Raw genomic sequence first — 15187 nt, forward strand, 5'->3', positions numbered from 1 at the left:
TAGAAGTTTCTAATGATGATCATTGCCTGTTATTTCACTAGGGGTTGCAAAATGCTGATAGTCTAATTCTGTGGTCCATCTTCATGTGTTACCCTGTAGGTAACCTGATTGAATCCTTCTATTAAAAAAATAAGCACATGCTTCCATATGTATTTGTCTCGTTCCTCTTTCTTGGATGAGTGGTAACATCTGACACATGTATTTCTCTACTTGTTTTATGTTTTCACTTACTAGATCTAAAAGCATAGTGGTGTAGAATAGAAAGAAAGATACTCTTCTATTCTTTTTATAGTTGGATATGTATTTTTTCATAGTTTTGCCAGTGTGTCTTTGGTATGAATTTCTAGAAGAATGGCTGTACTCAAGGGCAAATGCATATGTAATTTTGCTAGCTATTGCCTAATTCTCTTTCCAGGGGTTGGGCCTTTTGCGTTCTCACCAGCCATACGTGAGAGTGCCTCTTTCCCCAGCCTCAGCAACAGAGGATGTTGTGACATGTTGAAATGTTTTCCTCACTCATTTAAAAGATTTTTAAAAGAAAACTTTCTTCCTCTCTCTACTCTTGACCGTTTTTCCTAGAGACAAACACCTGTAAAAGTTGACCTATGAATCCTAGAAAAATTTGTATTTGTATGTTTTTATTTAAACACCAGTGGGATCTTTCGCTCAGTGACCTAGACCTGTTTTTTTGTGTTCTTTCCACCTCAGCACATGTGAAGCTGTTTTTACTGAGTAGTGTTCCCTTGAGTGAATGAGCCATAATTTATTTAAATTGCCTATATGGTGGCAAGTTAGGAAGTTTCCACATTTTTTCCTGTTACACACAATGTTGCTATGAATGGCTTTTTCTGTGTATCTTATACATATTGTCACCTGTTTGTGCAAGCATTTCTCTGGGGCATATTACTGGATGTAGAATGGCAGGTGCGTTTTTCATGTTCGTGCCTCCTGCCAGTTTGAAAATCTCACTTGTCTACCAGTCGTGGAAGATGGGGCCAGTGTTTTAATACTCCACCAGCACTGGACTCATACCTGAGCTTGTGGGGGCCCAGTCGTCTATCCAAGTCTTTCCTCTGCATCCTCTCTCTTTTTCTCCCCTGCAGGCCCTAAAAGACAGCAAGGTGGTGGAGATTGTTGATGAGAAAGTCCGCAGGAGGGAGGAGCCCGAAAAATGGCCTCTTCCTGGTCCCCCAATAGTGGATTATTCCCAGACCGATTTCTCCCAGCTTCTCAACTGCCCTGAGTTTGTGCCCCGCCAGCACTACCAGAAGGAGACAGGTATGCACCCTGCGGGCATATGGGTGCCTCCCCTTACCCTTGTCCTCTGGCCAGCAGTCCTCCTTAGGGCTGTCATCAGGAGGAGGACTGGAGGGATGAGGACCTTACCTTTCCACCCTTCAGAGTCGGCGCCTGGCTCTCCTCGTGCAGTCACCCCAGTGCCAACCAAAACGGAGGAGGTCAGCAACCTAAAGACACTGCCCAAGGGCCTGTCTGCCAGCCTGCCTGACCTGGATTCCGAGAACTGGATTGAAGTGAAGAAGAGGCCTCGGCCCTCCCCAGCACGGCCCAAGGTGGGTGAGGCCTGTCCTTCACCCTGGGTCCTAGGAGCCGGGCTAGAGTGCTTGGAGGGATATTACATGGAGCTCTGAGCTCTGAAGTGCTATCAGGCAAGCTGGGGGCTCAAGGTGTAATATGAGCTGTCACCAGTAACTGCAGGAGGTTGATGTGGCTGTTGCCATTGTCAGTGGTGACCGCCCCTTGGGACAATCCTAGCTGCATGCGTTCCGAGTGGCATCCTTTACAGGAGGAGATCATGCAGCTCCTGGCAGTGGTATTCCAAGTTTCTTGATGCTTGCTGTTCTTTTTGTCCCGTCTAAACCCCTGGGGCTGCATTTTAAGTGCTTTTCCCTGAATTTTTCCTCATTGCACCTGTATAAGTCTACTAGGCCCTCAGAAGAGGGAAGATTCATAGCCTGTATTTAGAGTTAGTCTATGGACTAGAACACAGGTCTCCTGTCGCTGATGGCCAGTGACTTCGGGACCCTTGTTTAATATCTCAGGGCTGTAGTTTCCCTTCCCCATCTTCACATGAAGGAGGGATCTGACTGCTGTAGAAATAGTAAAGCAATATATGAATAGTACAAATTGAGTCCACTGTTAGAGAAGTGTTTCACTCTCAGACTGAAATTGCTGTTCCCCTTTCTAGGAGCAGACTTTTGCTCCATCTACCTCCCCTGGTGACTCTCTTTTCCCCTTGATTTGTTCCCGTGGTAGAAGTCAGAGGAGCCCAGGTTAGTCCACCAGACCTCTGTGCCTCAGCAGTTGCCCTCTCAGCAGCTGATGTCCAAGGATCAGGATGAGCAAGAGGAACTGGATTTCCTATTTGACGAGGAGATGGAGCAGATGGATGGACGGAAGAACACCTTTACTGCCTGGTCTGATGAGGACTCTGACTATGAAATTGATGACCGGGATGTCAACAAGATCCTCATTGTCACTCAGACGCCACCTTACATGCGCCGGCACCCAGGGGGGGACCGCACAGGCAACCACACCTCCCGTGCAAAGATGAGCGCTGAGCTGGCCAAGATCATTAACGATGGACTCAACTACTATGAGCAGGACCTGTGGGCTTCAAAGTTCGAACCTGAGTACTCCCAGATCAAGGTAAGTTTGAACATAGCAGTGAGGGTGGGGCCTGGGTGCCAATAACTAAAGGGGGAAAGAAAGCTAATTAGCTGTGTGACCTTGGGCACAGAACCTCAATAAGAAAGGGGGTGATAATTGACACCTGACTGAGACATTGACAGCGAAAAGAGATGTTAAACACTTGGTAAACTCTGCCAGTGTGCGGGATGGTTACTATGCCACCTGAACATCCATATTTAATGTCATAACAGTCAGCTAGACACTTCTGTGGGAAATAGAATAAGGACTAGGTTGTCATTTTTATTCTTAAATATTTAGGCAGTTGTAAAAGTTTAAAAGCCTTTTAAGGAGCTTACTTTGGATTTGGAAGATGGAGAAAAGATAGATCTTTTTAAAATCATTGCTGCTTGGAATAGTCAAAACTTCTGTTGTAGTTTTTACAGAGTGGATATATGGTGAGCCCATGTGGTGAGTAGCAGTGTGTTTAGTGGAGGTGAGGGGAGAGTATCAGGAAGAGATTGGGGGAGTCTGCATTGAGTTCCTGGGCAACTGGAGTACTGATCTGTCTTGTTGCACATAGGCCTGGGCAAGTACTAGCCCCTTCTGGGTTAGCACACTTGTGCCCAGGTAACTGGGGTTGAGGAATGGTGAAGGGGCAGCTGAGAGCCTGGGGACCAGAATTCCACGTATGTGGACGTGGGAGCTGCCCTCTCCAGCTTCCTGCACGTCTTGATTCCTAAACAGGCTAGGGCAGTCCTCTTACTAACATCCTTCCCCACCCATCTCGTATCCTCTGCAGCAAGAAGTCGAGAACTTCAAGAAAGTCAACATGATCAGTCGGGAGCAGTTTGACACACTAACCCCTGAGCCCCCTGTGGATCCCAACCAGGAGGTCCCTCCCGGGCCACCCCGATTCCAACAAGGTGAGGAGTGACACTGGGGTCCCTGGCCTGGGTTGGAGGGTCTAGACAGTCATGGCCTACCACTGCTTGCTGACCCTGCTCTGCCTCTGCAGTTCCCACTGATGCCCTGGCCAACAAGTTGTTTGGTGCTCCTGAGCCTTCTACCATTGCCCGCTCTCTACCAACCACTGTCCCAGAGTCGCCAAACTACCGCAATGCCAGGACCCCCCGCACTCCCCGGACACCGCAGCTCAAAGATTCAAGCCAGACGTCACGGTTTTACCCAGTGGTGAAGGAAGGACGAACCCTAGATGCCAAGGTGAGGCGCTCCTGTCTGGCTGCTAGGAGTCTTACACCCACTTTACTGCGTCCCAGTGCTTTGCTTCTCTCTCCAGCCTTGTCTAGACCAAGAGAGTGCCAGATCCCCCACCTGCTGTGTGTTCTTAGGCTGGTGGGTCCATCCTGGGGCTGAGTGACCACATCTACAAAATGAAATCTATGGGAGTGGTGGCCCCATGGACCGTGATAAGACCCAAGGAGGACTGACCAGGTGCAGGTCCTTGGGCAAATTACTTCGCTCCCAAGCCTCAACTTCTTTCGTGAAATAGGCATATCAGCTTCTAGCTGTGGACATTGTGAGAGAATAGATTTGAAAATGATTTGTAAACTGTGCGATGACACATACATATGAGGGGAATCTTAAATCCTACAAAATGCTTGATGCTCCTCACATTTGTATGAATACAATAAATAACAAGTTCCTGGACTGACCTTTACAGATGCCTCGGAAAAGGAAGACAAGACACAGCTCCAACCCACCCTTGGAGAGTCATGTGGGCTGGGTGATGGATTCCCGAGAGCACAGGCCCCGGACTTCTTCCATCAGGTGCGGGGCTGTGGGGAGCAGAGACCAGGTTGACTGAGGTGGGTGGAAGAGCTATAAGATCAATGGGACCAAGAAGATAGAACCTCTTTGGTAAGAAAATTAAAGAAAGGGACCTTCATCTAAGTAAAGAAGCCATGAGTAGTCTAGAAAGCTTCATCCGGGGCCTGGGAAGAGGAAGGCTTCTTTCTGAAGCAGCCGTGTCACACCACCTAGGACCAGGTTCTGAGAGAGCACTTGAGTTGTCTTCAAACGAGAATATTTGCTGCCTACCTCAGGATAGCCAGGTAGTTGAATAAAAATATAGATTCCTGGGCCAGGCTGGGGTTAGGGCCCAGGTTCCTTTTATTTATTTTTAGTAAAATAGCCCCAGTATTTTCTTTTCCAAAGCCAGGTTTGAGAGCTACTGACCTGTGTATTCTTATTTCCTGCAAAGATGGTACAGGACTGAAAATAGACATGGTTTTCAAAAAAATATAGGTGGATTAACCCATTATGGCTCATAATGGGAAGGTAAAGGTTAATTCAGGATAAATAAATGGTTAAATAAAGGCTCGGGTTTGGGCATTGTGCAGACCTCAGCCTTTAAATAGCTTCATGACCTGGGATGAGTGTCCCAGTCTCTATGAACCTAAGTGAACTCTTTGTAAAACTCAGAAGGTAGATGCAAAGAGCAAGTCATTTATATAAGTCAAGGGCCTAACACAGTACCTGGGCCTCCTTGTTTGTTGCCCTGTGAGAGGCTAGATCTTGGCTGAAGGAAGAAACTAGAGGGGTCCCTGCTAACCTGATGGCCCGCTGCTCCGGGGAACCTGGTGACACTATCTCTTTTGTGGCCTCTGTAGCTCCAGCCCCTCAGAAGGGACGCCTACGGTTGGCAGCTATGGCTGCACCCCTCAGTCGCTGCCCAAGTTTCAGCATCCTTCCCATGAGTTGCTCAAGGAAAATGGCTTCACGCAACACGTCTACCACAAGTATCGTAGGCGCTGCCTTAATGGTAAGAAGCACGGGGAAGGCGCTGAGCCTCTGGGGCTGCTATTTAGAACCAGAGTATAAGTGCTGATGGACTAGGTCAGCGGTCGCCAAAACTGGTTGACCGTGAGGTCCGAAAGGTTGGCGACCGCTGGACTAGGTGACTACTTTCTCTGATCTCAAAACAAGAAGCAGGTGACATTATAGCAAGAAGGAATGAAATAGACTCAGGCAGGGTGGTTTTGGAATATTTGAAGCTAAAAGAATTTGGTACTCAGAACATGCCTGCTCCTTGTTCTTCCTCTATTGATATAAAAACTATCAAGAGTTTTCCTGTTTCTGGTAAGACTACCAACTCAGCCATTGTCCAGTGTGGTCCACTGTCCATCTCCAAAGGTATGTGTGAGGCAGCATATATTCTTGAGAACAGGTTGTCTGACGATGGTGTGGGCCAAATCCAGCCAGCAGCCTATTTCTGTATAGCCCTTGAGTTAAGAGTAGTTTTTACATTTTTAAGGGGTTCTGGGGTAAAAAGAATTTATGATTGAACCCATTTGTGGCTTGCAATGCCTAAAATATTTACTCTGTGACCCTTCACAGAAGGAAGTTTGCTAACCTTCCTTTAAAGTCTACGGCCGTGGTCGGCAAACTGCGGCTCGTGAGCCACATGCGGCTCTTTGGCCCCTTGAGTGGCTCTTCCACAAAATACCACGGCCTGGGCGAGTCTATTTTGAAGAAGTGGCGTTGGAAGAAGTTTAAGTTTAAAAAATTTGGCTCTCAAAAGAAATTTCAATCGTTGTACTGTTGATATTTGGCTCTGTTGATTAATGAGTTTGCCGACCACTGGTCTACGGAAAGACCCGCTCTAGGTTCTCTCACGAGTTTCTTTTCATAACAAAAATGAGGTACCTTTTAACTGTAGGGTTCTGTCAGGTTAGCTATCAAGTGCTCAAAACCAATCTTAATATTGTAATTATTACCTCACCCGACCCCTTTTCATTAAGTAAAATATGGCTGCTAAATGCTTGGTTCTTCACTCTTCCCTCTGCATGCAGGTGTGTGTGTAATAACCGCTTTATTATTTTTTAAAAATATATTTTATTGATTTTTTTACAGAGAGGAAGGGAGAGGGATAGGGAGTTAGAAACATCGATGAGAGAGAAACATCGATCAGCTGCCTCCTGCACACCTCCTACTGGGGATGTGCCCGCAACCAAGGTACATGCCCTTGACAGGAATCGAACCTGGGACCTTTCAGTCCGCAGGTCGACGCTCTATCCACTGAGCCAAACCAGTTAGGGCATAACCGTTTTATTGAGATATAATTTACATGCCACACAATTCACCCATTTAAAATGTACAGTGCAATCACCAGAACATTTTAGAATATTGTCATTTCCATAAAAAGAAGCCCTGCCTCTTAACAGTCACTTCCACCCCCCACCTCCTCCCAGGCTTATACAACCACCAATCTACTCTTCGGTACTTCATTCCTTTTCATGGCCAAATAACATCCCATTATATGGATACTAGAAGCCCATTGCACGAAGTTTCATGCAAAAGACCTTCCTTCACCTGGCTGCTGGCACCAGTTTTCCTCTGGCCACCCGCTGATCGGAGCGCCTCCCACCAGCGCGATTGGCCACCCCGAGTTCCTCCAGCGCCGTTTCCTCTGGCCACCCGCCGATCGGAGCGCCTCCCGCCAGCGCGATCGGCCACCCTGAGTTCCTCCAGCGCTGGTGGCCGATGGCGCTCGGGGTGGCCGATCGCGCTGGCGGGAGGCGCTCCGATCGGCAGGTGGCCAGAGGAAAACTGGTGCCGGCAGCCACGCCGAGTTCCCCCACCAGCGCCTTCCGCCAGCCCCATGGGTCCTCCCGCAGGGCCGGCCGTTGGGGACGGCAGGAGGAACGGGGGGGGGGGGCGAGGACTCACTTCTGCCAGCCCAATCAGCCACCCCGAGTCCCGCCCCCAGCCTCCCAATGGCCCATTCGTGGGTGAGGCGGAGTGATGGTAATTTGCATATTACCATTTTATTAGGTAGGATAGCACGTTTTGTTTAACCATAATCTATGGGCATTTGTGTTTCCACTTTTTGTCTTTCATGAAAAATGTTGCATTGAACATTCGTACACAAGTTTTTGTGTAGATAAAGGTTTTCATTTGTCTTGTGTGGAAGAGTGGAATTGCGGGGTCTTAGGTAACTCTGTGTGTAACCTTTTGAGGAACTGCAAGATTGTTTTCAAAGTGGCGGCACCATTTTATTTTCCTAACAGCAATTTCTCCACGTCCTCCCAACACTTGTTATTGTCTGTCTTTATCATAGCCATCCTGGTAGATCAAAGTGATGCTTCCCTGTGGCTTTGATAGACATTTCCCTGATAGCTAATAGTGTTGAATATTTTCCATGTTGGCCATGTTTATATCTTCTTTGGAAAATTGTCTATTCAGAACCTTTATCTATTTTTTTCTTTAGTTGCTTGTGCTTTGGTGTTGTGTACTGTTTTTTATTATTACCACTTTGTACTTGTTAATATTGTAGGACTCCTGAAATAATGGTAATAAGTATAAAGAATATAACTTGTTGGCATGTACAAATGATTTGTTCACGCCTTTGTTCTAACTGCACTTGAGCCCAATACCTTTTGAGGTGAAGAGCTAGACCAGGATGACCTGGTTCAGAAGCTCTTGCCCACCTGCTTCTGGTGAGGCCCAGAACCAGAGTCCAGCAGCAGGGCCTGACACAGAGTAGTTAGTGCTCCATAAATATCTCCTGAAAGACCAAGGGGCAAGTGATGAGCAAGGTCCTTTAGCTCTCGGATCCATCTGTCCTCTGAAGCACCTGCAGCCTGATCCTGACACGTCTTTCCTTCTTTCTCCCCCATCAGAGCGGAAACGCTTGGGCATTGGCCAGTCTCAGGAGATGAACACTCTCTTTCGATTTTGGTCCTTCTTCCTCCGAGATCACTTTAACAAAAAGATGTATGAAGAGTTCAAGCAGCTGTCTCTGGAGGATGCCAAAGAAGGCTACAGGTGAGCGGGATTGGGGTGGGGCTCTGGCTGGTGTTTGGCAGGTGGTTAGAGGTCCCTGGTGGGTCTGCTTCCAGAACTGTAACTGGAGATCTCGTGTATGTATATTTCATATTCTTTATTTAAAATATTATTTTTGAATGAGTAATATATTCACATGGTTCAAAATTCAAAGAGGCCAATTTGGCTCGGTGAATAGAGCATACGCCTGTGGACTGAAGGGTCCCAAGTTCTATTCCAGTCGAGGGCACATGCCTGGGTAGTAGGCTCAATCCCCAGTGGGGGTCGTGCATGAGGCAGCCAATCAATGATTCTCTCTCATCATTGATGTTTCTATCTCTCCCTCTCCCTTCCTCTCAGAAATCAATCCTACTATCTAATAAAAGAGTAATATGCAAATTAACCATCACTCTGCTATGCCCACCAGTCACGCCCACCAGCCAATCAGGAGCGATTATGCAAATTAACCCAACCAAGATGGCTGTAGCCACTGAGCGAGCAGGAGGGAGGATTGGGTTTCCCCGGCAATAGAGGAAGCCAAGCTTTCCACACACTCTGGCCGACCTAGGCCTCTGCTTAAGGCTACAAAGTTTCAATTATAGAAGATAAATCCTAATAAAAATGGCGGCAGCCACAGAGCTGGAGAGAGCAGGCTAGGGTTGCCCCCAGTAACGGAGGAAGCCAAGCTTTCCACTTGCCCTGGCCGGCCTAGGCCTCCACTCCAGGCTACAAAGTTTTAATTATAGAAGGTGAATAAACCCCACCAGAAATGGCTGCCACCACAGAGTGAGCAGAAGGCTTGGCTCCGCTCCAGGCTACAAAGTTTCAATTGTAGAAGATAAATATATCCCAGATACCAGGGCCTCCGCTTGGGTCACCTGGGAGGCATGGCCGGCCTGCAAACCACCACAGGCCCCTCGCCCAGGCTGTCCCATGCCCCAAGGGAACCCCCACCCTGATCCGGGACACCCTTCAGGGCAAACCAGGTGGCCCCCAACCATGCACCAGGCCTCTATCCTATCTAATAAAAGAGTAATATGCGGATTGACCATCACTCCAACACACAAGATCAAGATAGCTGCCCCCATATGGACACAAGATGGCCACCACAAGATGGCCAGCAGGGGAGGGCAGTTGGAAGGGACCAGGCCTGCAAAGGAGGGAAGTTGGGGGCAAACAGGCTGGCAGGGGAGCAGTTAGACATCAATCAGGCTGGCAGGGGAGTGGTTAGGGGGTGATCAGGCTGGCAGGCAGAAGTGATTAGGGGCAATCAGGAAGGCAGGCAGGTGAGCAGTTGGGAGCCAGCAGTCCTGGATTGTGAGAGGGATCCCAGATTGGAGAGGGTGCAGGCTGGGCTGAGGGACAAAACCCCCCCCCCCCCCCAATGCACGAATTTCATGCACCGGGCCTCTAGTAAAAAAAAATATTTTTAAAAAAAATTCAAAGAGTTCAAAAATTATATAGTAAGAAGTCTCCTCATCACTTTATCCTGCCATCTATTTCATTTTCCCAGAGTCAACCAGGATTGTTAGAATCTTGTGGGTTCTTTCTGAAAATATTCTGCCCATGTAAGCAAGGACCTATGCAGTGTCTCCTACCCCCTTTGTTTACACAGAAGGTGGCCTCTATTATATACTCTTGCATCTTGATGTTCTACTTAATGCTATATTTTGAAGATCATTCCATATCCATCCATAAATAACGTTCTTATTCCTTTTATAGTCTGTATAGTATTACACTGAATGGATGTACTGTAATTTATTTAACCAGTCTCCTACTAATAGATTCTTATGTTGTTTTCAATGTTTTACTATTTTAAAAACTTTTTAGACTCTTCTCTCTTTTTCCCAAGTAAAATGTGTTCTCTAAGCAATTTGAAAAGGATAGAAATACGCCGAAACCGGTTTGCCTCAGTGGATAGAGCGTCGGCCTGCGGACTCAGGGGTCCCAGGTTCGATTCCGGTCAAGGGCATGTGCCTTGGTTGCGGGCACATCCCCAGTGGGGGGTGTGCAAGAGGCAGCTGATCGATGTTTCTCTCTCATTGATGTTTCTAACTCTCTATCCCTCTCTCTTCCTCTCTGTAAAAAATCAATAAAATAGTTTAAAAAAAAAAAAAAGGACAGAAATGCTTAAAGAAGCTGGTGGAAAACATGACTCAGTCCAGTGTAAAAGCTCTGCCATATTTCATGTCTTTTAGATCATCCTGTGAATGCCTTCTTGTATCTTCCTTATCATTAATAAGCATGACCATATTTCCATGTTGTTAAAATAATTGACTTTTTGGCCTTCTTACAGAAGTTATATGTTTTTGCTTGAAAGTTTAGAAAATATAGATAAGATCACTTGAAAATTTTCAACTCCCAAAGATAATCAGTGTTAATATATTTAAGTGTGCATTAACTTTGTGTGCATATGTAGATGTAAAATTGACATATTTGTTTACAAAAATGGGCTCATTCTACATATAACACTTTGAAATGTATATTTTCCACTTGACAATATCTCTAAGCATTTGTCAGTATGAGTGAATATTTACATTGTAATTTTTAATAGCGTATATTACTCTGTCGAACAGATTTATCATGTTTTTCTTAACCACTTCTCTATTCTGAGACATTTAGATTTTGTTGAATAATTCTGCTATGAATAGTTTTGGTATATCTGTAATATCTAAATCTGCATCTTTGGTCATTTCCCTGACATGTTCCTACAATTGGAATACCTGAGATAGATAAATGAACAGACCTAATTGGCATGGTCAGATGTCTTTGCAGAAAGCATATCCCAGGTATTGGCAAGCTTTTCCTGAAAGGGGACAGACAATAAATATTTGATGCTTCGTGATCTCAGCTGCAACTACGCAGCTCTCCTGTAACAGATGAAAGCAGGCAGTGACATTCCACAAATGAATCGGAATAAACCAAGGGTGTAGTTGGGGCTGCTGTTCATTTGGCCAGAGTTTGCTGACCCCTGGCAGGCTGTAAAGGTTTAATGTTGGAGCCACTTAGACTAGCAAGAATTCTCCATTTCCTTGATAATCCGTTGTGTTCAAACTCTTTCCCTGTTCATCTATTATGAGGGTTCATTTCCCTGTTTTAAGAAAAAGAAACAGGGTCCTGATTCCACTGATTTGTGTTTTCCTATAGATATGGTTTGGAGTGCCTTTTCCGATACTACAGTTATGGCCTGGAAAAGAAGTTCCGGCTGGACATATTCAAGGATTTTCAGGAGGAAACCATGAAAGACTATGAAGCCGGTGAGAGCTAGAGTTGGAGCTCTGTGAGCCCTGGTCATCTAGGCCTTCTTCCCCTCACTCCCCAGTTTGACCTGGGTCTATCGCATCACACTTCAATCTCCTCCGAGCCTCTTACCACACCAACCCAGCTTCTCTCTCTCTCTCCTCTTTCCCTACAGGTCAGCTCTATGGACTGGAGAAATTCTGGGCCTTCTTGAAATATTCCAAAGCCAAAAATTTGGACATTGACCCCAAACTTCAAGAATACCTCGGCAAATTCCGACGTCTCGAAGACTTCCGAGTGGATGTGAGTACAGGTCTCTCGCTCGTTCTGGGTTGTCCTGGAAAGAACACTGGACGGAGGTCAGGGAACCTGGGGTCTTGATCCAGTTGTGTTGTGCCACTGGCCCAGGGATACAACCCGCCCAGTTTGGGCCTCGTGTCTTCCTCTGTAAAATCAGGGTGAGAAGTGGACAATGAGGGCTAATTGGAAGGGGCTATATGGTTGCTCCTCCCAGAAATGGCCAAACTGTCATAATGCCCTTTCCCTTTTATCTCACAACCCTCCTTGTTGCTGTGCCCTAGTTGATGGGTATCCAAGGTGAAATGTTTTTGCTCATTCTGGAAGAGGCGATTTCTAACCCCAGAAGTTTATAAATTATGTTCAGATTTTTCTCTGCCTCCACCCCAGCTCCCCTGACTGTTTATTTATTTGAGAGAGAAACATGGATGTGAAAGAGAAATATTGATTGGTTGGCTTTCCAAACTGGGATCGAATCCACCACTATTCAGTGTGCAGGAAGACTGCTCCAACTGAGCCACATTTGTCTTCTTGGAGCACTAAATCAACAGTGACATCTAGTGGTGGATCATGGTTTATCGCTACTAGATTTTTCAAGGAGAGTGGTAGTGGAGTTAATTGAATGTCTCTGTGCAAGGTGCTTCAGAGACTCCAGCAACGAGTGAAAGACTTTGTCCTCCAAATAGTTAATAATGTAGTAGGGATATGCCAGTTATCTTATTCTATTAAAACCTTTTAGGAAAAATGCAAATATAAGTAAAGAGCAATAATAGTTTATATTTTATTTTTAAAACTAGCATTCCCGTTGCAGGAAAAATCCTGCAATAGGGTTTCCTGCTGCACTCTACCCCGCCCCGCCTGCTCTCCTCCCTTGTCCCCCGCCCCGCCTTCTCCGCCAGCCCCCCTGCTTTTCTCCCTTCTCCGCCAGCCCACCCACTCTCCTTCCTTCTCCCCTGGCCCGCCTGCTCTCCTTCCTTCGCTCCCGGCCCTGCCTGCTCTCCTTCCTTCTCCCCCAGCCCCGCCTCCGCTCCTCCCTTCTCCCCCCCCCCACCCAGGCTTGCTTGCTTCTCCGCAGCTTTGCTCCCTTCTGCAGCTCTTGGCTTCTTTTGAAGCTGTCTTGATATGCAAATTAGCTGCCATCTTTGTTGGGGTGATTTGCATGCTCGTCCTGATTGGTTGGTGGGCGTGGCTTGGTGCAGCGAAGGTGCGGTCAATTTGCGTATTTGTCTATTATTGGATAGGATTGCCATTGATTGAGTGCTTACTATGTGCTGGACAGTTTACATTATCATTTAACCTTGACAAAGTGGTGCAGTAGGCAAGGTTTATCGTTATCCCTGGACCAAGGTAAACAGAAGCCCAATGCCACCCAGTGAGACATTGGCTGTACTGCCTAGGTTTCCCAAGATTGGCGATGAGTAGGGTTTTTTTTTCATCCTTAAGTGCACTCCCTCCTATGGAGTTTGGGGGGGGGTGGGGGATGTGCGGAGAACCCTTTAATAGGAAGACCAGTTAGGGTGGAACAAGATGGGCTCAGCTTTGGCACCCAGAAAGGAAAGGAAACCTCCTCAAGGTCACAAGACCTTTGGCAGTGGTCTAGCCAGACTGGAGCATGGTCTGACTCTTAGAGCAGTGTCCTGTTCAGGCCTTGAAAGGACAAGGCAGTCCCCATGAGCCTCTGGGCCTTCTGATCGGAGACGTCTCAGCCTGTTGCATTCCATGTGTCATCTCCTGAGCAGTGATCCCTTCCCATAACCGGAACAGGAACTCCTGTGGATAAAAACCTGGGCCTCAGGCAGTACATGGGTCCAGTCCATGTTTTGTCTTTACTGATTACCAGCTTTGGGACCCTGGGCGAATTATTTTTCTGTGCTTCAGTGTCCTCTTCTACAGTATCGATGATCTGCACCCATGTCTGCATCCAAGGGTGGTGCAGACCCATGACTAAGTACATAAAATAGCACGGTGCTTGGCGTTCTCAGTAAAACTGGTAATTCATTTTTAGGGTTAAACCTATTCATTATCTGCATAACATTTGGAGGTGGGAAATAGAAGTACCCTATACAGCCCTGGCAGGGACGGGTAGTGCCTCCTAATCACCTGTGATTCCCTCCTCTGTTACAGCCCCCCATGGGTGAAGAGGGCAACCACAAGCGACACCCAGTGGCAGCAGGAGGTGGTGGCGGTGAGGGCAGGAAGCGGTGCCCCTCCCAGTCTTCCAGCAGGCCCACTACCGTGATCAGCCAACCCCCCACACCACCCGCCGGCCAGCCCACCCGGGAAGATGCCAAATGGACAACCCAGCACTCAGCACACTGACTTTGGGAAAGTGAAAAACCCCTTGGCCCTGGGGGTTTGGGGGAAGGGGGATGGGCAAGAGTCCATGGGGCACCCAGTCCCAGGAGAGGGGACAGAGAAGGGACAGGCCTCTAGTCATTAGGATGGGCCTTTGTGCTGAGTAGCAATGTGTACACCTTTTGGGCTTTCAGAGGTACCCTGGGCAGGAGCCTCCACACATTCCCTTCCCCCTCCTCTCTCCATGACGTCTTCACATCCTAGCTTCTTCTAAGGGGGGAGGGAACAGGGAGATTTTATATATATATATATATATATATATATACATATACATATATATATCAAGTTTTAAATTATTGATAGTTCATTTGGATTACCAAATCACTCTGTAGCCCTGCCCTCGGCTGATAGGCCGCAACCCTGGTCCCCACCCTACAGCCTCCTGCTCCCCCTCAAGCCAACTATGCAGCCCACAAGAAGGCCCTGTGGGCCCCATTGCCCAGCACTGTCCATTGAAGGCTCTGCAGCGCCCCTGGGCCCCACGAGCACCGGCCCCTTTATCATCTGGGGCTTGCCATCACCATGTTCTCCCTACTGCCCCGTGCCCTTCCGCCATCTTCCGGGAGAAGGAAACCAAAGGATCTAAAAGTGGTGGGGGAGGTTTGGCCTCTCCCCACTCCCCTCTCCCCATACCCCTTACTCCCCAGCCCAGAGAGACGCTGCTCATACCAGAAAAGACTATTGAAAGATGATTTATTTTATTTTTCTCTGACCTTATCATCCTTGGGGAAGAAGGAAAAAAAAAAAATGACAAAACCGACCGTAAAAGACCAAAAAAAGAAAATCGGAAAACCCCCACCTAATCCACAGCAAGTGATGTTTTTCTCCTACCCTTGGAATTTGTTTTGTTTTGTTTTGTTCT

The 15187-nt window shown here is 47.2% G+C and overlaps 1 protein-coding gene across 1 annotated transcript in view; it reads left to right on the top strand.

Moving 5' to 3' along the window:
• The window catches only part of LARP1 (La ribonucleoprotein 1, translational regulator), a 55734-nt gene extending 40617 nt beyond the window's left edge, over positions 1-15117 (top strand). The window contains exons 9-19 of the mRNA XM_079770744.1: positions 1104-1278; positions 1402-1571; positions 2275-2667; positions 3449-3572; positions 3665-3870; positions 4331-4437; positions 5280-5431; positions 8292-8436; positions 11581-11690; positions 11849-11976; positions 14095-15117. Coding sequence (XP_079626870.1) covers positions 1104-1278; positions 1402-1571; positions 2275-2667; positions 3449-3572; positions 3665-3870; positions 4331-4437; positions 5280-5431; positions 8292-8436; positions 11581-11690; positions 11849-11976; positions 14095-14289 — 1905 coding nt within the window. The 3' untranslated portion in view covers positions 14290-15117. The remainder of the gene's footprint in view (positions 1-1103; positions 1279-1401; positions 1572-2274; positions 2668-3448; positions 3573-3664; positions 3871-4330; positions 4438-5279; positions 5432-8291; positions 8437-11580; positions 11691-11848; positions 11977-14094) is intronic.
• The last annotated feature ends 70 nt before the right edge of the window (positions 15118-15187 follow it).

The sequence above is a fragment of the Cnephaeus nilssonii genome (assembly GCF_951640355.1).
Source record: "Cnephaeus nilssonii genome assembly, chromosome: 5".
In the NCBI taxonomy this organism is placed as follows: Eukaryota; Metazoa; Chordata; class Mammalia; order Chiroptera; family Vespertilionidae; genus Cnephaeus; species Cnephaeus nilssonii.